General features: G+C 38.3%; 1 protein-coding gene across 5 annotated transcripts in view; it reads right to left on the minus strand.

Moving 5' to 3' along the window:
* Positions 1-21802, minus strand: part of FKTN (fukutin) — a 91523-nt gene that overhangs the window by 45405 nt on the left and 24316 nt on the right. For all 5 annotated transcript variants that reach the window (XR_008629846.1, XM_055136934.1, XM_055136927.1 and 2 more), the window contains exons 6-9: positions 18500-18632; positions 13966-14095; positions 10362-10495; positions 7449-7576 (exon numbers count right to left, since the gene is read on the minus strand). Coding sequence is in view for 4 of the 5 variants with exons in the window: in XM_055136934.1 (XP_054992909.1) it covers positions 7449-7576; positions 10362-10495; positions 13966-14095; positions 18500-18632 (525 nt within the window). In the remaining variant the exon portion in view is untranslated. The remainder of the gene's footprint in view (positions 1-7448; positions 7577-10361; positions 10496-13965; positions 14096-18499; positions 18633-21802) is intronic.

Below are 21802 nucleotides of genomic sequence, written 5' to 3' on the forward strand. Positions count from 1 at the left end.
CATGCTGAGTGAAGTTAGTCAAAGGGAAAGAGACTGACAGAATAATCTTTCTCATATTCTGAATAAAGAAACACAGAGGGGAGTAACAAACTCCCAGAAGCAATAGCAATGAAGAGCACAGGACTGGCTTGCAGTAGAAAGCCTGCCACCACGGGAAGAAGAGGAGGATGGGTGTAGGGAATTGGACAGGGAAGAGAACACTAGGACAATGGTGGCGTCCTGAGTGAAGTGTTCACTCAGAGGATGAGTGAGTGCTGAAAGGCGGTGAAGTGTTATGGATGAAAAAACCTATCAGTAACAGTGTTGTAAACCAGTGTTGAAATTTATTTTTAAAGTGCCTGTCATAGTATTCTGGGGCACCCTAGAGGGGGACTGATGAATCCAGGACATGCCCAAACAGAGACCAGGCAGCCAAAACATCTACACTGCACAATCGCCACCCTGTTCCTGGCTGGACTCCACCGCTCAGGATGAATCTCATCCAGAAAATGATCTGCTGAAAAACTCAGATATGTAGGTTTTGTGACTGGAATCTCCAGGATTCCAAAAAGTTGAAAATGGGCTACTTCCCTGTATCTCCCTGTACTTCTAGAAGCCCTGCAGTCATGCCCATGAACTACCTCTGGTGCCAAGTGAGTTCATTCTCTGGTCATGATCCAGAGACCCATAAGTACATCTTGAATGAGATCAACAAGTTGCAGAGATTCTTCTGGGACTACTCTCAGGACTGAGTTGTTCAAGGCACCCCAGGGAGGGGAGGGCGTAGGCAAGTCCAGCACCTGCCCAAACAGAACCCCTGTAGCTGAAAACCTCCAATACTCCATAATCGCCACCATATTCCTGGCTGGACTTTACTGCTCAGGACGAGCCTCATCCAGAAATTGATCTGTTGAAAAACTCAGGTATGCAGGTTTTGTGACTAAAATCTCCAGGCTTTCACAAAGTGGGTTGTGGGCTATCTCTCCCTACCTCCCTGTACTTACAGAAGACCCAGCAGTCACATACACACCAAAGCCACCACCCAGTTAAAAATTTTAACTCCAGCTGTATCACTCTGTTAAAAGTTTTGTACTTCCTGGAGCATAGAGCTGTGCAACAGCTCAAACTCTACAGCACTGAAAAAACCAGGAGTAGCACACAAGATAGGATGGATATAATGCAGAAAGCAACCGATCTCACTTAATTAAATATAAACACTGAAGTCTTAACCTGTAACAGAATCTTAATAATCTTTCATACAAGGGCTTAATGGCTCCATGATGAAATACAACAATCTCCACTAACTTTCTTCTAAGGAAACATTTTTCTTTTTCTTTTTGGGTCACACTCAGCATTAGGCACAGGGTTACTCCTGGCTCTGCACTCAGGAATTACTCCTGGCCGTGCTCAGGAGACCATATGGGATGCCGGTCGGCCATGTGCAAGGCAAATGCCCTACCTGCTGTGCTATCACTACAGCTCCACATTTTTTGACCATTCTTTTAGCAAATTATATATAATAAGCAACATAAAATAAATTACTGAGGGCCTGCTATGGGTGCAAGCTTACGGGGTGATTGGGAAAATTGGGAATAACAGTGGTGGGAAGGTACAATGGTGGTGGGATTGGTGTTGTAATATTGAATGTCTGCGACAAATTATGAAAAATTTATAAACCACAGTGTTTAAAGCGTAAAGGGAAAATAAAATAAAAATAAATAAATATAGTTCAGGGGAAAAGCAAGAACCTTTTTCTCAATTTTAGCCATCCTAGTGGGCATATAACAATATTTCATTTTAGTCTTAATTTGCACCTCAGTGATGTTAGATACCTCATTATGTCATTTGGATACACTCTTTGATGAAATGTCTCTACAAGTCTTTTTGTTTTTCTATAGGATTGGCCATATTTTCTTATTGTTTTACACAAATCCCTTATATACTTTTTATACTGATTCTTTTCCAGTTATGTACCTTTTGGGGAGGGATTTTGGGCCACACGCAGCAGAGTTCATGAATTACTCTAGCTTTGTGCTCAAGAATTACTCCTGGCTGGGCTTGGGAGACCATCTATAGTGCCAAATGTCAAATCCAGCCCTAATCCAGCTCTCCACTCTCCCTTCTTAAAGAAATAAGAGTATTTACCTAATGGTGTTAATGTTAATGCTTTGGGCATAAAATGTTCCTCATCCATCAAATACCAAGGTGCTGAACGTCCTCCACCTCAATTCCTAGATCCCTCATCCATCCCGACCCTACCTCACCACTCTCTGCTTGGTAACTCAGTTCTGTTATCAGAGCCTAAGGATTTGTTTTCACTGGACATTGTCTATTCTCTTATATTGTTTCTTTGTGTACCACATATGAAAAAAATCACATCATCTTTTTTTTTAAAAAAAGGTGCCGGTCAGAGGCAGGCTGTGGGGGTGGGGGGAGTGGCGGTGAAACTAGGGGTTTTGGTGGAGGAAAGTAGACACCAGTGAATAGGCTGATGTTAGAACATTTTATGCCTGAAACCCAATAATGAATAATTTTGTAATTTGCTTTGCCTAAATTAAAAAAAAATAGAGAATACTGAGGTGGCTATATTACTGTGATAATATCAATAAACAGATGTGGTTCTTTTTTATGTTTAGGGATATTAACAATGTAACAGAGATCATGGTGACACCAACAAGTGCATATGGATAAGAATATGATCTCTGAAGTGATAGGATCCTAAGTCTAATTTTGAGCTCTGCCTTAATTTCCTCATTATAAAATAAAAGCGGCATTAGTAAGAGCTCCCCTAGAATTATTCTGAGATCTAAATAAGCTGATACATATGAAAGCATGGCACTGTGCCAAATACACTCTAAGTATTCAATAAATGAATTTATATTATCATCATTTTCATTACCTCTCAAACATCTGGCTCCATTTATATCAGTTGGTTCAGAAAGGAAGAAAAGAAATACGGGGCGGGGGTTTGGGGGTAATGGAAGGGAACCTGGGGACATTGGTGCTAGGAAATGTACAATGGTGGAGGGATGGGCGTTGGAAAACTCTATTACAAATCTAATCATGAACAGCTTTGTAGGAGTCTATCTTACAGTGATTCAATTAAAAAGAAAAGAAAAGAAATAATCCAAATAAATCTGATCTATAAAACTGTGAAGCTTGAGTAAAAAACTTCACATTCTGGAGGTATTTATTATATTCATCATTTTTAATTACTGGTGATTTATACATTGAAAAACTATATCAGCAATTCAGACAAAAGTCAAGGACTGAATTAATATTTTTGGTAGAAGGAATGTACTTAGATAAGGGTGTGATAAACTGAGAACTGAAAATGAAATGATTATGAGACTTAGGAAGAAAATGTCTGCCTAGATAGTAACTAGCACAGGTTACATAAAATACTTATTTTTGTACCGATATTCAGAACATAGCTTAGTAGCTATATATTTATTATTGGTATTAATACACTAATTACATTTCAGTGTAAAAACATTCTGAAGACATGCATAACAAAATTTTGAAAGAGGGAATGTTTTCTTCCTAAGTTCCTAATCAAGCAATTAAAACAAATAATCATGGTATTATTAAGCATTTCTAAGAATGGACTATACATGAATAAAAAGTAGAATATTCTAAATATAAAAGAACTTTAGACTAGGGCCAGAGAGACAGTACAGCATGTAGGCCACTCACCTTACACACAACAGATCCTCAGCAACCAGTAAGTCCTGAGCACAGTTAGGTGTGACCCCACAAAAAAAACCTTGGACTAGATTTAAAGATTTTTTTTTCCCTTTAGGAATAGTAGTGGTGAAAATACTATAGCTCCTTAAAGTAAATAGAACTGAAAAGAATAAAAAATGACATATGGCTGGGGGAATCTTCCAAAGAAACGGCTCTACACACCCGTACCCTGTTCTTTTCTCTGCCTTTTAAGGTCATGGTAACATGATAGAAAATCTGGGACTCACACCATCTGTCCAGACAGTTCCATCACTGCTCATTTCTCTTGTTAAATAATCAGAGCACTTCACACTTCCAAAACACTGCAACTATAAAGAGCAGTTAAAGCAGAATGAAAGAAGCCTTTCCTACCCAGACATGTTAGAAAGGAAGATTTCTTCAGATCATGCTAGTGAGAAGAAATTCAAGTCTTAGAGAGAGAGTTGAAAGAACAAAAAAGGATTACAATACAAGTCCTAGAAATTACTTTTTTAAAAATAAAAGAAGGTGACATTTGGATATGAATTCTGTAAGAATAGATACTGGGGCTAGAGAGTAGTACAGGGGTTAAAGGTGCTGGTCTTGCACACAGCTTACCCTAGTTCAAATCCTGGCACTGCATATATGCTTAGAGGACACCTCGTACCCCCACCCCAGAGTACCACAGGAGTGATCCATGAGCATAGAGTCAGGAGTAAGCTCTGAGCACTGTTGCAAAAAAAAGAAAAAGAATAGATTTGGCAGTTTATTTCATTTATTTATTTATTTTTGGCTTTTTGGGTCACACCCATCAATGCACAGGGGTTATTCCTGGCTCTACACTCAGGAATTACTCCTGGTGGTGCTGGGGGACCATATGGGATGCTGGGAATTGAACCCAGGTCGGCCGCATGCAAGGCAAATGCCCTACCCGCTGTGCTATCACTCCAGCCCCAGATTTGGCAGTTTAATATTGAAACAATTACACAGGCTTATAAATCAATACATTTCTCATTAAACTAAGAGGAGGAATAGTTTTTTACTACTATTAGTACTATCACAACAACCACTGTCACAACTACCACCACACCACTACCCCACGACCAATACTACCACTATCATCACCATTACAACTACTATCATCATTACAACTACTCCTAGCAAAATAGCACGTAGTAACACAAAACCCAAGATATGTTTATACTCTTCAAAGCATTCTATGTTGAAATTTCTCCTACTACTCTTATTTTACTTGAGGAAGTTGAGGCACCATGGGGTTTGCTTTCCTATCTCTTCTTTCACCCTTTCACCTTCCCCTCTCTCCATTCCCCTTCCACACTTTCTCAGAACTGAGTACAAGCATCATAAAAGTGAACAGTTTTTCTTTTTGTTTTTTGTTTTTGGGCCACACCCTGTGATGATCAGGGGTTACTCCTGACTCTGCACTCAAGAGTTACTCCTGGCAGTGCTAAGGGAACATAAGGGATGTTGGGGATCAAGCCATGTTTGGTGATATGCAAGGCAAGCACCTTTCTCATTTATCTCTTCAGCCCCAAGGAGAACAGTTATTCTAGATTCATCCTAATCTAGATGAATCTTTATTTATCCAACATTATTTTTCTGTTGGACTCTGACCAAAACAGCATTGGGGGGGAGGTGGGGGAATGCCTAAAGTGAAAAAAAAAAAAACCCTGCATTCTATCAATTCTGAGACCTTTTCTCCCTGATTGTTCTGTATGAACCATGTATTTTATTATTATTACTTTTTCATTCTGGGCTAGAACAATAGCACAGCAGGTAGGGCATTTGCCCTGCACGCAGCCAGCCCGGGTTTGATACCTCCGTCCCTCTTGGAGAGCCCGGCAAGCTATCGAGAGTATCCCACATGCACGGCAGAGCCCGGCAAGCTACCCGTGGCATATTCAATATGCCAAAGAAGGTAACAAGTCTCACAATGGAGACATTAATGGTGCCCGCTCAAGCAAATCAAACAATGGGATGATAGTGCTACAGTGCTCCTTTTTCAGTAGGAGCACATAAAGTAATGGGGCATTTTATAATTAAAATTATCTTACATTTGACAAATATGGTAACCTAAACCCAAAGAGTATCCATTCTTTAAGCACTAGTCTATGTTGAAGCTATGTTAAAAGCCAGGAGGTATGGTGCCTCCAGCAGGTACCTCAACCTGTAACTGCAAGGTGAGGGCATCAGCAGCCTGATGGTGACTTCACGCTTCCTGATACCCCCAAATTGCCACTGTGCCTTTGGCCGGATCCCAACAACTTGGGACCAAGTTTACCATGAAACTAAATGGCTAAAAGTTAGGTATGTGGGAGCCACACCCACAAATCCCCTCTAGCTCAGCTATACAAGCTCATTTATTTATTGACCTTATTTCAAAGACCCATAGATAAATCTCAAAAGAAATCAAAAGACACAGTTAATCTCAGATCAATGCATGGCTGAATAGACCAGGGTAAATTGGAGGGGTGTGGGCTGGCCTGGGGCCCCCTCCCAAGCAGAACCCCAGCAACCACTTGCTTCCACAACCAAAATTGCCGCCATAACCCTGGCCTGATTCCACCATCTCAGGACAGACCTTACCAAGATATAATCTGCTGAAAATTTGGGTATGCAGGTTTTGTGACTGAAATATCCAGGCTTTCTCGGGGTCAGGATGGGCTACCTCCCCCCACCTCCCTGTACTTTCTAAAGCCTTGGCAGTCACATCCACACCCCAAAGCTGTTACCCAACTGAAAAGTTACTCCAGCCTTACCGTTCCAACAAAAATACCAAATGCCCTGAACAAATACCATGACCTCTTAGCACCTGTATTGCAAATCATAATGCACAAAAGGAAAAGGAGAGGGAGAGAGCGCAAGAAGGAAAGTGTCTCCAATAGAGGGAGGCTGGAAGGTGGGGGGTGGGAGGTTGGTGGATGGTGGTAGGGAAACTGGAGACATTAGTGGTGGGAAATGTACACTGGTGCGGCTGGAGCAATAGCACAGCAGGTAGGGTATTTGCCTTACATGCAGCTGATCCAGGTTCAAATCCCAGCATCCCATATGGTCCCCTGAGCACCACCAGGGGTAATTCCTGAGTGCAGAGCCAGGAATAACACCTGTGCATTGCCAGGTGTGACCCAAAAAGCGAAAAAAAAAATGTACACTGGTGGAGGGATGGGTGCTGGATCACTGTATGACTGAAACCCAATTATGAACAGCTTTGTAATTGTCTATCTCTCATGAATATCCAATTAAAAAATTAAATAGCAGTACTCCTACATAAAAAAAAAGCAAAACCCAGAGTTAGCTCAGCATTCATGAACTCATCCCAGTTCATTATGAATTTGCCCACCTCACTTCCACTTGACTGTCTCTTTGCTTACTCTTACCATTCCCATTAAATTATAAAGCTTCTGTCACTCTGGTAGCCAATCATTTTTTGTTTTCTATTCCAAATGTGGATTCTGTGTTTCTTGTTTTGGTTTTTTCTTTCTTTCTTATAACTAAAGGGTTTCTAGCCACAACTCTCTAGATGGACAAACTCAGAATACTTCCTCTTCCCTTCCTCTCCCTCTTCTATTTTATTAAGAAAGAGTATCCATTTCACAAACAGCCAGGATCTATAGGTAAGCTAAGAAAGGATTAGCTAAGAATAGAAACTTGAGTCTCTTTTTTTTAATAAAAGAAAGATATGACCCTATCTCTAATTTCTTTATTCCTCTAGTCCCACTTTTAAATACTTAACTGATCCATACTTAAATTTTTTGCCTGTTCTGGCTTGAGTGCCTCCATTCCACATATGGTCAGACTCTTCATAGAAGAAAAAAACATCAAGTTTTACATCATCTTTTCCCTGGAAAGAAAGTTCCAAGCTGTCCTCCACCTAGAAGAAAGATAAAAAACCTTCACAGATTTAAACAAAAAAAAATTTTTTTAATTAAAAATATTCTTATATTTTAGAGCTCTCAACAGGATAGACTTTGTGAACAAGAGTCCAGAACTCGATCAATCCCAGGCACTGCCCCAAGCATCACCAGGAAAAACCGATCAATACATAGTGGAGTAGCTTTTAAGCACTGCCGGGTAAAATTCAAAAATATAAGTAAACAAAATATTATATTTCACACATAATGTTACCTTTAAGATATATTTTTTAAAGCTTAAAACAAAAAATTCAGATGTATTAGTAGCATGTCATCATTTGATTTCTCTCTAAAATTCATATAAGATAGTGCTACTTCTTATAACTGACAACAACTGAGTAAATTATATACAACAGTAAAAATTACCACTCTGCATAGCATTCCTGAGCTCCTATCCTACGAACAATGGAAGAAACCAAAGGAAAATTATTTCCCTTATTAGCTAAGTAATACTACCAGGAAATGTCTCCTATTACAGTCAATAAATACTCAAGAGTGGCATTTTAGATGTATACATATAATAGGTAATTATATTTTGCACATTTAAAAAGAAATAAAAGTTAAGGTAGAATTATTCACAATAGTCCAAACATGGAATGAATTTAAGTGCCCTAGACTGACAAGTGATAGATAAAGAAGTGTGGTATAATTACTCGTGGATTACTGCTTTGCCGTGAATAAAGATAACTCAGGTGACCGTGCTAACTGAAATAAATAAGGGAATTACTAAATGGTTTTTCTCAGATGCTGAATATAAAAATTAAGGCCAAAAAAAAGAAACCATTCAGCAAAACAGCAATAACAGTGAAAACTGTGGTGGTTACCAGAAAGAAAAGGGTGGTTATGGGAGGAATGAGTAAAAAGGTATTTTAGCTTTTTGGTGGTAGGTACAGAGGTCTATTCTATACCTAAATTTCTACAGTTTTGTAAACGAATGATAAACCAATTCCTATAAAAGGAAAAAATAAGCAAAAGTTAAGTCATACATAAAACAAGTCTAAGATCATTAAAATAAAAGATCATATAGAGGCAGGATACATAGCTCAAAGGCGGGAGCACCTGCTTTACAATGTGAGAGTCTTGAGTTCAGTCCCCAGCACCACATGACTCCCTAACACCACCCAGGAGCAACCTTTTAGCAATGAGCGGGGACTACCAGGTGTGACCCCAAAACAGACCAGGGTCCGAAGAGAGAATACAAGAGTTAAGGGGCATCCCTTGCAGAAGCCCAACCCTGGTTTATTTACTGATCCTGCATGGTCCTTAGAGCACCTGAATGTCCCTGAGCACCACCAGATGATCCAGGTAACCAAGAGCATTCAGGGCCCCAACACCACATCCTTGGGTCCTTGCACTGAACTGCTGACCTGGTTGGCTTAGTATTGCTGGGAGAGGCCCCCAGATCCCCAGAGCAACACTTGGAGCCCCCCCCACCTAAAAAAAATCCACCCTTAAAATAACAGAACAAAAAAATCTTTAAAATAATGATTTCCATTGGGCTTGAAGGCATCTGTCTATTATAATACTAATCATATAATAACTATGGGTTTTTTTCTCCTCCCAATTAGTCCTCAAGGATGAGGACTGTAATTTATTCATCTTTTTTACAGGTGCAGAACACAGGCATAAAGTGGTGAGAAATGTTCTACTACTTTAATTTTGAATTCATAGAAGGTATTATTAAGTTTTTTTGGTATTATTAAGTTTTTTTTAATAAACCGGATTATTATGATGAAGGAAGCAATTTTGTGGTGATTTAAACATAGCTCTGCTTGATTTCTAGGAAAATATCTCCCTAGAAAAAGGAAATTAAGAATAAGGTGACTGCAAGAGATCATGGAAACAGAGTACAGGAATCAAATTGTCTAAAAAGAAATCTCATCTAAGTTACAATGATCTGTTTCTAAGTGATCTCTGAGAAACTTGTTTTGACCTAGATATTGTAAAATATGAAAGAAATTCAAGTAAACATATTTTTACATTTTTAAATAATTGTATATTTCTGTTTTATAGCCATGATAATATCTGTGTCTAAGTAAAAATAATTTGAATGGTTCATAAAAAAGAATATAAAGATAGAATGTTACTTATAATATTGCTACATATTATATATTATAGGCAATCTAATGGTAATAATTTTAACAAGCGATCAGCCCTTCTCTTTTAGCAACAAACTTTTGCTATACTCATCCTACTCAACATTAGTGACAAAAGGTTCTTAACTATCTTGGAAGTTGCTTAATATAAACCTTTCCTTTTTTGTTTTTGTTTTGGTCCCTACAGAATATGGTCAGGGCTTACTCCTGGCTCTGCTCTCAGGGATCACTCCTGATGGGGCACAGGAAACCACATGGCATGATGGGGATCAAACCCGGACCAGCTGCATGCAAGATATGCAAGGCTTTACCTGTCCACTCCAGTCCCTATAAACTTTTAAGACTTAGGGCCTTAGATAGTACAGCATTTGGGGGCATATTTTTGGCATGTGCCTATCCTGGATTTGATTTCTGGCACCACGTGGTTTCCCTCTTGCATCTCTGGATGCAATCCTGGGGGCTCCCAAGAACCACTAGAAGTAACCTCAGAGATACCCAGCACTGTTCTGGCGGACCAGGTAGCAGGGCCCAAGTAGCATCACATCCTCCATTCTTGTGATGCACAGATACCTGGGCTGGCTCAAGAATGAGAACCACTTGACAAAAAATATATGGTACTTAGGAAATAAAGCATATTTTTATGACTGACCTTCCCAAATTTGTGTTTGAGTGGAAGTCCTGCATTCTGAAATGCTGAAATAATATCAGATTTATAATCTTGTATGAAAATTCCTAGGTCAACATCTTTACTGTAAGGAATAATGTTGCATTGTCGATACCACCCTAAAGAGAAATAAAGAAAAGGAAAATATTTTTAAAAACATAAGTTTTGGGGAAAATTATTGTTATAATGAATATGCACTAGAGTGGATTTTGTTTCCCAGGGTTAGACATGGGTGCTTCCCTTATATCATCTAAAAAATTTTAAATCCCTTATTTAAAAAAAAATTTAAATCCCAGAGGTCTAGAAGATAGCCCAAGTGCTAGAGTACAGGATTAGCATGGTAGCTTGTTTGATCCTGAGTCCCCTGTGCATCCCTCCCCTGCCACATCACCATACAGGCAGTCCTGGTGACCACTGAATATTGAACCATTGGCTAGAATGCTAGTCTTCACTGCAGAGCAAAACATCACCAAGAATGGCCTTGACTCGAACCCTGCTGGGGATGGCCCCTACATAAACAATATTAAATCCCCAAACCAATGTCTTTAGTTATATGAGCCACCTGTTAAAAAACTTATTTTTTGTCTGTTCATACTAATCTGAACACTCAGCACCCACAAACATTCTTACTTGTGGATTTTAACTTCTAAATAAACTGTTATCTTTTAAAATGTTATGAAGCTATCCATTTACAAACGTTAAGTTGGGGTCAGAGAGATAGTACAGCGATAGGGCATTTTCCCTGCACACAGCCAACCTGGGTTTTATCCCCAACATCCCATATGGTCCCCCAACCAGAGCCAGGAGTAACCCCTGAACATCGCTAGGTGTGGTCCCCAAACCAATCAATCAATAAATAAAAATTTTAAGTTACTATTGATATCTCAATTAAAAAATGTAGTTAGGTTTGAGAAGTTTAATCATAAACCTCTTAAGTTGGAGACTACTTAAAGTATGCTTTAAAATATAATTTATTTTTTTTAGTACATTGATATTGGCACTGGAATTTCTACTATTAAACCACATTTAAGGGTGAGTCGCTGCTAGCACTAGCCAGCATCAACCAATATTCCTTTCCTGAATAGTAGTTTGAAGAAACTAACAGCTCTTAACAGCTTGCATGTGCTGGGCCACTTAACAAAGAATAGTACCCATCTCAATTTCAAATACACTATTAAAAATAATTCTCAGTATTTACTATGTATCTACTTCACAACTAGCTGCTAGTATTGTTCTAAAAACTTAGTTTATACTTAAATATTACTAAGGACAACTGGATCTCCCCTACTATTCTTATAGTCTTCCATGCAATTTTTTGTTTGTTTTTGGGCCACAGCCAGTGTGCTAAGGGCTTACTCTTGGCTTTGCATTTAGGGATCACTCCTGGCAGGCTTGGGGGAACCATATGAGGTGCCAGGGATCAAATCCAGACTGGCTGCATGCAAGCAACTGCCTTACCTGCTGCACTAGCACCCTGGCCCCCGAATTATTTTAAAAGTAAGTAAATGTCAGCATTTATCTTTACCGAAATCGCTACTAGTTGATACTGTCTGGAGTTCTAAATTTCATTTCAACATAGATCTTTAAAGGAATAGGACAGGATTCTATCTCTAGTGTGAGAAAAATACTGTATCAATCAATTTAAAAAAAATCCAAACGTGTCAAGGAAAGAGCCTTAAGAATGGAAGGCTCTGGGGGCTGGAGCAATAGCACAGCAGGTAGGGCGTTTGCCTTGCACTCGGCTGACCCGGGTTTGATTCCCAGCATCCTATATGGTCCCCTAAGCACCGCCAGGGGTGATTCCTGAGTGCAGAGCGAGGAGTAACCCCTGTGCACTGCCAGGTGTGACGCAAAAAAAAAAAAAAGAATGGAAGTGGTGGGTTGGGGAGACAGTACATGACTCAGAGCTGCATGCTTTGCATATGCAGGAGCCGGGCTGAATGCACCACAAACCCCAGAGGCGCCCCCAAGCACCACCCAGTGTTATTCTGGAGGCCCACAGCACTGCCGGGTGTGATCTAGATGCTCCAGGAAGGTGAGACAGTCCTGGTGGTCCCTAGGACTGCAGGGACAAACTTGCATCACATCCTCAGGCCCTAGCATTGAACTGTCCAGCCCAATTGGCCCAGTACTGCTGGGAGTTGTCCCTGGGCCCTCTCAGTACTGAATGGAAGCCCATAATCCTCCAAAGAAAAAAAAAAAATGGAAGGCTCCTTAAATATCATCTACCCAAACTCTGTCATTTTATAAACTCCTTTGAATCAAGAAAATCATGAAGCTAAAATTCAAAACAATTAAGGACAGATAATTAAGAAGCATTTTTGATGGCCCAATCCACAAAACAATTTTGCTTCTATACGTTAAACTTTAAGGTATATATCATAAATATGTGGAATGTACCCTTACGGGGGACTGACTGTAGCTTCAAATTTCTTGACAGGAACAATCATGTAAATTTTCCAAAATTTAATGTATAGGATAACTTTTGAGAATATATGAAATAGAAGCATATTAAATGTATTCTAATATATCTGTTTTATATAATTATTAAATGACATTATTATATAACTAATAGTAGCACTGTCGTCCCGTTGTTTATTGATTTGCTCGAGGGGCAACAGTAATGTCTCCATTGTGAGACTTGTTACGGTTTTTGGCATATCAAATACACCACGGGTAGCTTGCCGGGCTCTGCCGTGCAGGTGAGATACCCTTGGTAGCTTGCCAGGCTCTCTGAGGGGGATGGAGGAATCGAACCCAGGTTGACCGCATGCAAGGCAAACTCCCTACCCACTGTGCTATTGCTCCAGTACATTACTAATAGTAATAACATTATATTTATATTTTCATTCTTGAGAGTCTCTTGAATTAGGTATTTATATAGCAACCTCATAAGAGCAAGAAGAGAATTAACTTTTGTATAAATAGCTATAATCATGAAAGAACAAGTACAATTATAATTAACTATAGTTATAAATTAGAAGGATCAATTAAAAATAGAGCAAAATTAAGATTCAAATAATTTTAAGTTTAAAGAAGTTTGATCTTATGGATAATAAACTGAGATCTAGAAATCTTTCTGATTATAACAACAACTTTCTTGAGAACTTTAGCAGTCTGTGTTTGCCCATCTCAGAGTAAACAGAAGGTAGTAAGGCAGAGTGATACTATTGATAATTAGAAAATTGTATGGATGACTCCATAACCTTCCCCATTACTTTCCTCTCTTTAGGAACTCTTGGTGCAATATATAAGCTGTATTTGTGAGCTAGAAGGAAAGAAAAAGAATTTTTTAAGAAGATCAAGAGCAATCTTTTTGATAGAAATAATAAAATGATACTCAAAGGATTAGCTGGGAAACAAGTATAAACTTTACACGCATTACTTCAAATTCCTGACAATAATAAACATGGCCTTCCTGTTTCTCAAATTAATTTATTTAAATAAATAAGCACTTCTTTTCCACACAGTTTCTTCAATTAATATAACACTTCAAAAATTATTATTTTTAAAATGTTTGTAATTTCAATCCCTACAACAAAAATGAATAAAATAACAAAAATAAAATATAAACTAACAAGTATTTTACCTAGACAAGTCCCACTGCTCAGCCAGAACCGTACTCCCAAGTTGTTTAAAATTTTGGCTGCTAGTTGCAACAATTCCTTTGCACTCTTCCGAAACACCATAGCTTCCACGGTATTATCATCAAGGTACTGCTACAGATATAATAAATAATATAATACTGTTAATGAATTATACATAATAGAAATAATGTTATAACTTCTAAACTGTTAACAAACTAACAATTCTGTCACATTGACTTTTTAAAAATTATTTACTGCTGGTTCTTTTGGTTGTCTTTTTTTTTCCTATTACAAAAGTCAAGTTTCTGGGATCCCTGTTAGTCACATAGCAAAGTCAAATTATAAAAGTAGATTCTAGAAAGAAAAATTAAAGGGGAAAGGGACATATAGCCAGAATTCCAAAGGACGAGACGTAACTATCACTCCTTTTTCTACAACACTATTTAGAAGGAGGCTAGTTATGAGAGCTACACATACCTGAAACAAAATGCATCCAATGACATTTTCATCATTCATTGATGCAACTGGTCTTTACAGTCTAGGAAGAGCCTGGGATTTTGAATCAGATTATCTGGTCAAGTCTAGCCCCATTTCTTTTTAACTCTGATGCTGGGCATTGATAAACTCATGAGGAAAATTACTTCATTCTGTTTATCACTGTATCTCCACTATCTATAAGAGCCTGAATTTCTGCTAAATAAAAGAACAAACCTTTCTTAGATATAATGTTCTCATCAGTAACTAGAGCATAATAATTACACACTGCAGGACTGCTGTGAAGATTAAGATAATGAATATCAGAAAAATGTCACAAATTCCTAAGTGCTATATGAATATTTCCATTTACTTAGACTTCCTGCTTCCCTATATTTCTGTTTTGGACTTTAATCTTTCATTTTTACTGCTCTGCAACTGAGGGAAGCACTATAAATTTTTCAGTGATGTTTTATTACCTAAGAGACAAAATCTAAACTTGTAGGCATGACAGAGAAGGACATTTTGTGTTCAGTCCGTGACTATTCTTCTGGTCCAGTCTCATCTTACCCTCCTCACACTTCATACATAATACTGTAATATCCTGAATTATAACTCCCCAAATGTACTATAGCTTTCTAAGCCTCTGTGCCATTATCTATGTTACCTCATTTGTCTGAAACACCTTTGATTAACAAAATATTTCAATTGTCATATTCACTCTGGATTTTCCAAGAAAGAAATATGTCTTTATTCTCCCAGTACAACATTATCAAGCAAATAATTATGTTTGGCACTAAGTAAAGTACAAAGACAAATAAAGTACTACATTCAATGAGCTTTTAATCTTATCCACTGCTACAGATACTCTTACTATCTATCATTCTTCTCAGATTTAATTTGTCGATTTCATTTTTTTTTTCTTCCACTAGACCAATGTTTCCTAAAAAGGGTGATATTGTGCTCCCCAGCAGCTGGGTACTGGAGCAATCCTGGAGGGCAGCAGTAGCCTTAGATGCAACTAGAAAGTTCTTCCCATTTGTTTGCTTAAATGAGATAGATTTCTTTCTTTTTCTTTTTTTGGATTTGGGCCACACCCAGCAATGTTCAGGGATTACTCCTAGCTCTGTGATCAGGAACCACTCCTGGTGGGGAATCAGGGAACCAAGCAGGGCGGATCCTGTGTAAGGCAAGTGCTCTACCTGCTGTACTAGCTCTCCAGCCCCAGGGTAGATTTCTAAAAAGGTACTGAGTAATTCTTTTCTGAGAAGAGGCAATAGTAGTGAAATTAGCTTGGGAACCTCTGCACTAAGCTAAAAAGATGGTTCCTGAAGTGTGAATGGAATCTCTCCATCACTCTCCGTACACCTTTAGAATGGTGCTTGCAAGACATTTGGGAAATAAACACTGATATGTGCATAAGAGATTGGATAATATCTTCTTATATCTATACTCACAAAATATTCTGTCATTCTTTTATAATTCGATGAAATACAGTTCCTCAGAGGACTGGAAGTATCCCAAGTAAAAAATATCCTTAGATGGGAAGTGGGTTGCCCTCTCCAGAATATACAAATTATGTGGGATCCCTTCAAGATAAAAACATTCTCACAGGTATAACTTCTCTTAGAACATATGAATGAAAAATGTACTGACCTCAATGAAAAATTATCCTTGCTGTAGTGGGAAAAGCCTGAAGTTGTAAGGTTAGTTAGAGAACTAATATTTGGTTCAAACTCTGCCAATTATGGCTACTTAACTATCATCCTGTAGACTCAGCTTGTTTCTCTGCTAAAAATAAATATTTGTCTTGTTTCAGGGAATGGATTCAATTATATAAATGTACTTTGGCACTTTGGTGGTGCAATAACTTTGTATACCAAAAGCATAAGCATTAACAGTATTATAAGCATGCTACTTCAGTTATAAAAAATAATAAGATAAAATGAAAAAGAATAGTACCTTCATGCCAGATATCTGTTAGTTATAAATGGGAGAAATAAAATGTTTATAGGGGTGAAGCTAGCAGATAGCATTCTAATCAAGTAATCAATGTATCAATAATGAGGAAAATCAAAATCCTGCAGTTTTTTTAGGATATGAGAAGAGCACAATATCAAGACATGACTCCAACATCAAGAAAAACAAGATAAATCTCAAATGAAGGAATTTTATACAATATCTATCTTATAATCTTCAAGTATATTCAAATCATAGAAGGGAAAACAAACTTTTCTAGACTGAGAGAGACTCAAGAGATAGGAAAATTAAAATGACATGTGATTCTAAAGAGCTTCTTTTTATTACTAGTGAAATATAAAAGACTTTAATTGGGATTAAAAGGTAATGATTTGAGTGCTAATCTACTGGTTTTTATATTTAAAAAGCATAAAAGAGAATATTCTTTTTAGGAAATAATTATTTAAGATATGGAACTTCCAAATGTTTTGGGAAAAATATTATATGTATTATATATAGCTATATTTTTTGGGGGGGTCACACCCAATGATGCACAGGGGTCACTCCTAGTTCTGCACTCAGGAATTATCCCTGGGGGTGCTCAGGGGACCATATGGGATGCTGGGAATCGAACCCGGGTCGGCCGCGTGCAAGGCAAATGCCCTACCCGCTGTGCTATTGCTCCAGCCCCTGTATTATATTTTTAACTTTTCTAGAAGCACGTTTCTAAAAGTTAAATTTAAAACTAGGAATTCATTGCTTGATCGATACCAATTATTGTAAATTGGCGCCATCAAGTGGCCAAAGCTATGTATAGTTACTTTAATTTGAAGACACTCTTATTACCAAAAAGCATCAAAATCTTTTTATTGGATGAGCAGCCTATTACTCATGAATTTGTCCACAATTATAGGATGTTTTCCTCGTGCCAGCTACTGTATTAGATAATGGTACAAAATAAAACAAGATATCTCCCATTAAGAATTTCACATAAGCTAGTTAGGGAGATTGAAGACAAACAGTTACAATTCATTAGCTAACTCCTGTGAGATCTCAACCCAATCTCCTCTAAAACAGGAAGTGAATAATCAAGATCAAGCACCAATCACACTCTTCTATTCCCTGTTGCTATGTGGCAGGAAGAATAGGACAGGCAGTGCTTGTCAACTAGAGAAAGCCCCCTCATGTAGTTTTCCAGTTGTTTAGCTTTTCAACTCTGAGGTTATCTAAGCAAATTACAGATTCCAGAAATAGAGCTAGGAAGACTGTTGTAAGCTGCCAGAGTGTTCTTGGAGATCAGCACAACTTGCATTGGTGTGTGTTAAACTCTTGGCCAGTGATAAGGTCCTTTTATTTTCCCATTCTGCTTCAGACCTTTCTTGGAAGGGAATCCAAGAAAACAAAGAGCAAACGGAAAGACTGGGGAACCAAACCTCACTGTAAATTTGATTATTTTTCATTGCACCTCTGTTTCAAGTCATCTTTTAGAGATAAACTTTCATGTGCTTCAAAATCATCCTTATATCCCCAGGGTCAGCCGACTTCCTGGAAAACAGGCTTTTCAATAAATGTTTATTGAATGAAAGCAGGAGCAGCAGGATAAAGTAAAGTTCAAAAGCACTTGGTCTTTGTATAGCATTTATCTTAAAAAACCTTCATAAAAGTAACAAAAAATTCATTTGCAGTGCCAACCCTCTGAGAAAAACTGTATTTTCCATAAAAATCATCTTTTCTAAATCTACACAGTTCATCTTCTACAGTGGCTTCATTCTATTTAGATTACTTCAAGAACAAAATATATCATATTTATAAAGTACATGGCCTAACTAAAAGCAGAAGCTAGTGCTTTCTGCCTATTAAAGCCTATTTTAAAGCCTATTTTAAGCCTATTAAAGTTTATCCAAATAAAATGAAGTCTCTATTAATACTAAAACATTCAAGTATAGAAGTAGTTAAGATTAATGGCTAATTTAATTTTTAAAAATTAAAACAAAACCATGTATATGAAATGAATTAGAATGTCTTTCCCATAAGCCCCTTCATTTTCACTCTGGAAATATGAAAATAAACAAAATTTGATATTTTAAATGTAGTTAACTCTACCTGAAAGAATGCTCGAGCTTCTTTATACCTGCACTCAATAAACCTCGATTGTGGTATTTCTTCTAGAAAGTGCATTGGTTCTTTTGGAATGAGAACTTCTAGACCATCAACAGTAAGCGGCTGCAATTCTGGCCTGGAAACAAAAATTAAGATTTATTATAATGACTAAGTTAAGAATATTGACAGCGTCTTTAAGATATAAACCATAAAGAAAACGGATTATTTTTAAGCATCTTTTCTTTAGTTATTGCATATTTAAAATATCATAGATCTTTCATTAACCTAGGTTTTTCTGCTTCTTTTGTTTTGGGGCCATTCACAGTGGTGCTCAATGCTTACCCCTGGCTTTGTGCTCAAGCATCATTTCTGGCAGTGCTCTAGAGCCCAAATGTGGTTCTGGAGATTAAATTGGGGTTCTCCATACGTAAGACAAGAGCCTTAATCCTTTTACTACCTCTGGCCCTTAACCTAACTTTTTAATAAGACAGTAAAACTGATGACTAACAGCAGTTGAATTTTATATACTTTGATTAATGTATTTTAAAACATTTTTTCACTACTATGTACTTTAAGACAGAAAATTTACATGACAAAATACCACTCGATTTTCTTTTAGAGAAATGTTCTCAACATTTGAAGAACAAATGAATATCCCTTCCATTTTCCCTACTCTTCCCTCCTCTCCTCCCTTCACTGTTTTTGTTTGTTTCTTTATTAGTTTGTTATTCTGCAATGATAGGAATTGTATTACAGTAATTCAGGTTGTGGTGCTTTTTGCTTTTTTCTTTTTCCTTTTTCCTTAAATTTGCAGTGGATGTTACATTCTTTAGTTGTAATGCTTATGCACATTTTCAATTGCAGTGCTCACGCAGTTGCACACACGGTTACGGTACCCACACTTGTTTAGGTTTTGGGATTTACCAAGGGTTACACAGTTGGCTGCAGAACTAGAACACCCAGTTGTGAGGCTGGCTGGATGTCACACACTTTAGTTGCGATGCACCAGAGATTAAACACTTTGTTGCAGCATTAGGGAGCCCACACAGCAGTGTTTCTGTGATCACACTGGGGTGTGTCAGAATCAAACTCAGTGCCAGGAATCTAATGCATGGCCTCCCTGGTTTCAAGATTGCAGAAGCATTCTACTGCTGAGCAATCCTCAGGGCCTGTGAATATTTAAGACACAAGGGAAAATTACAATAGCCTGAGGGGGCTGTCTCATTAATGAGCAAAATGCTAATTTAGAAATTAATCTTGTTTTGGATTCCATATTCTCAAATATTTCTTGAGTATTTTATGTTCCTTTTTTTTTTCTTTTTTGGGTCACACCCGGCAATGCACAGGGGTTACTCCTGGCTCATGCACTCAGGAATAACTCCTGGCAGTGCTCGGGGAACCATATGGGATGCTGGGAATCGAACCCGGGTCAGCCGCGTGCAAGGCAAACGCCCTACCCGCTGTGCTATTGTTCCAGCCCCGAGTATTTTATGTTCCTTTTTATTAAAAAATATAAAATGTAGAGATGGTTTTTTAAGGACTGACACACATGCATTGCATTTGTCTGTTGACAAAAATTTTAGTGAATTATAAAATTTTGAGTTATAATTTTTTTTTCTTTTTGGGTCACACCCAGTAATGTCCAGAGATTACGTCTTATTCTACACTCAGGAATTATTCCTAGTGGTGCATGGGGGACCATATGGGATGCCTGGGGTCCCCAGGTCTGCCAGCCGTGTGCAAGGCAAATGCTCTAACCCCTGTACTATCACTCTGGCCCAGAATTATAACACTTTGAATTTAAAAAAAAGGGGGCATGCAAAAACAGAGATCAACAAATGGGACTACATTAAACTAAAAAGCTTTTGCACCGCAAAAGATACAGTGACCAGAACCCAAAGACTATCTACAGAATGGGAAAGGATATTTACACAATACCCATCAGATAAGGGGTTGATATCAATGGTATATAAAGCACTGGTTGAACTCTACAAGAAGAAAACATCCAACCCCATCAAAAAATGGGGCGAAGAAATGAACAGAAACTTTACCAAAGAAGAAATACGAATGGCCAAAAGGCACATGAAAAAGTGCTCTACATCACTAATCATCAGAGAGATGCAGATCAAAACAACCACAAGATACCACCTCACACCACAGAGACTAGCGCACAACCAAAAGAACAAAAGCAACCGCTGTTGGAGAGGATGTGGCGAGAAAGGGACCCTTCTACACTGCTGGTGGGAATGCCCACTGGTTCAGCCCTTCTGGAAAACAATATGGACGATTCTCAAAAAATTAGAAATTGAGCTTCCATTTGACCCAGCAATACCACTGCTGGGAATATATCCCAGAGAGGCAAAAAAGTATAATCGAAATGGCATCTGCACATGTATGTTCATCGCAGCACTGTTTACAATAGCCAGAATCTGGAAAAAACCCGAATGCCCTAGAACGGATGACTGGTTGAGGAAACTTTGGTACATCTATACAATGGAATACTATGCAGCTGTTAGAAAAAAGGAGGTCACAAATTTTTTATTTAAGTGGATCGGCATGAAAAGTTTCATGCTAAGTGAAATGAGTCAGAAAGAGAGAGACAGACATAGAAAGATTGCACTCATCTATGACATATAGAATAACAGAGTGGGAGACTAACACCCAAGAATTGTAGAAACAACTACCAGGAGGTTGACTCCATGGCTAGGAGGCTGGCCTCACATTCTGGGGAAAGGGCAACTCAGAGAAGGGATCACCAACTATAATGTAGTCGAAGGCCATGTGGGAGAAGGGAGTTGCGGGCTGAATGAGGGCTAGAGACTGAGCACAGTGGCCACTCAACACCTTTATTGCAAACCACAATAGCTAATTAGAGGGAGAGAACAGAAGGGAATGCCCTGCCACAGTGACAGGGTGGGGTGGGGGGGAGATGGGATTGGGGAGGATGGGAGGGATGCTGAGTTTACTGGTGGTGGAATATGGGCACTGGTGAAGGGATGGGTTCCCGAACTTTGTATGGGGGAAGCATAAGCACAGATGTGTATAAATCCGTAACTGTACCCTCATGGTGATTCATTAATTAAAAATAAATAAATTTATTTAAAAAAAAAAAGGGGGGGGCATGCTCCGAAGTGGAGTCAAAAAGGCCCCCGTGTCACTCCCAGTGATTCTCAGTGTTAATGTGAGGGCCCGAGGATTCGGTGCTATTCAGCACTATAGGGCTGGGATTCCCCAGGCCACCCAAGTGACACTCACTGTGTAAGTATACATCCATCAAAACTCTTGAAACTGTGCTCAACTTTTTGT

The sequence above is a fragment of the Sorex araneus genome, chromosome 1, assembly GCF_027595985.1.
Source record: "Sorex araneus isolate mSorAra2 chromosome 1, mSorAra2.pri, whole genome shotgun sequence".
Lineage (NCBI taxonomy): Eukaryota > Metazoa > Chordata > Mammalia > Eulipotyphla > Soricidae > Sorex > Sorex araneus.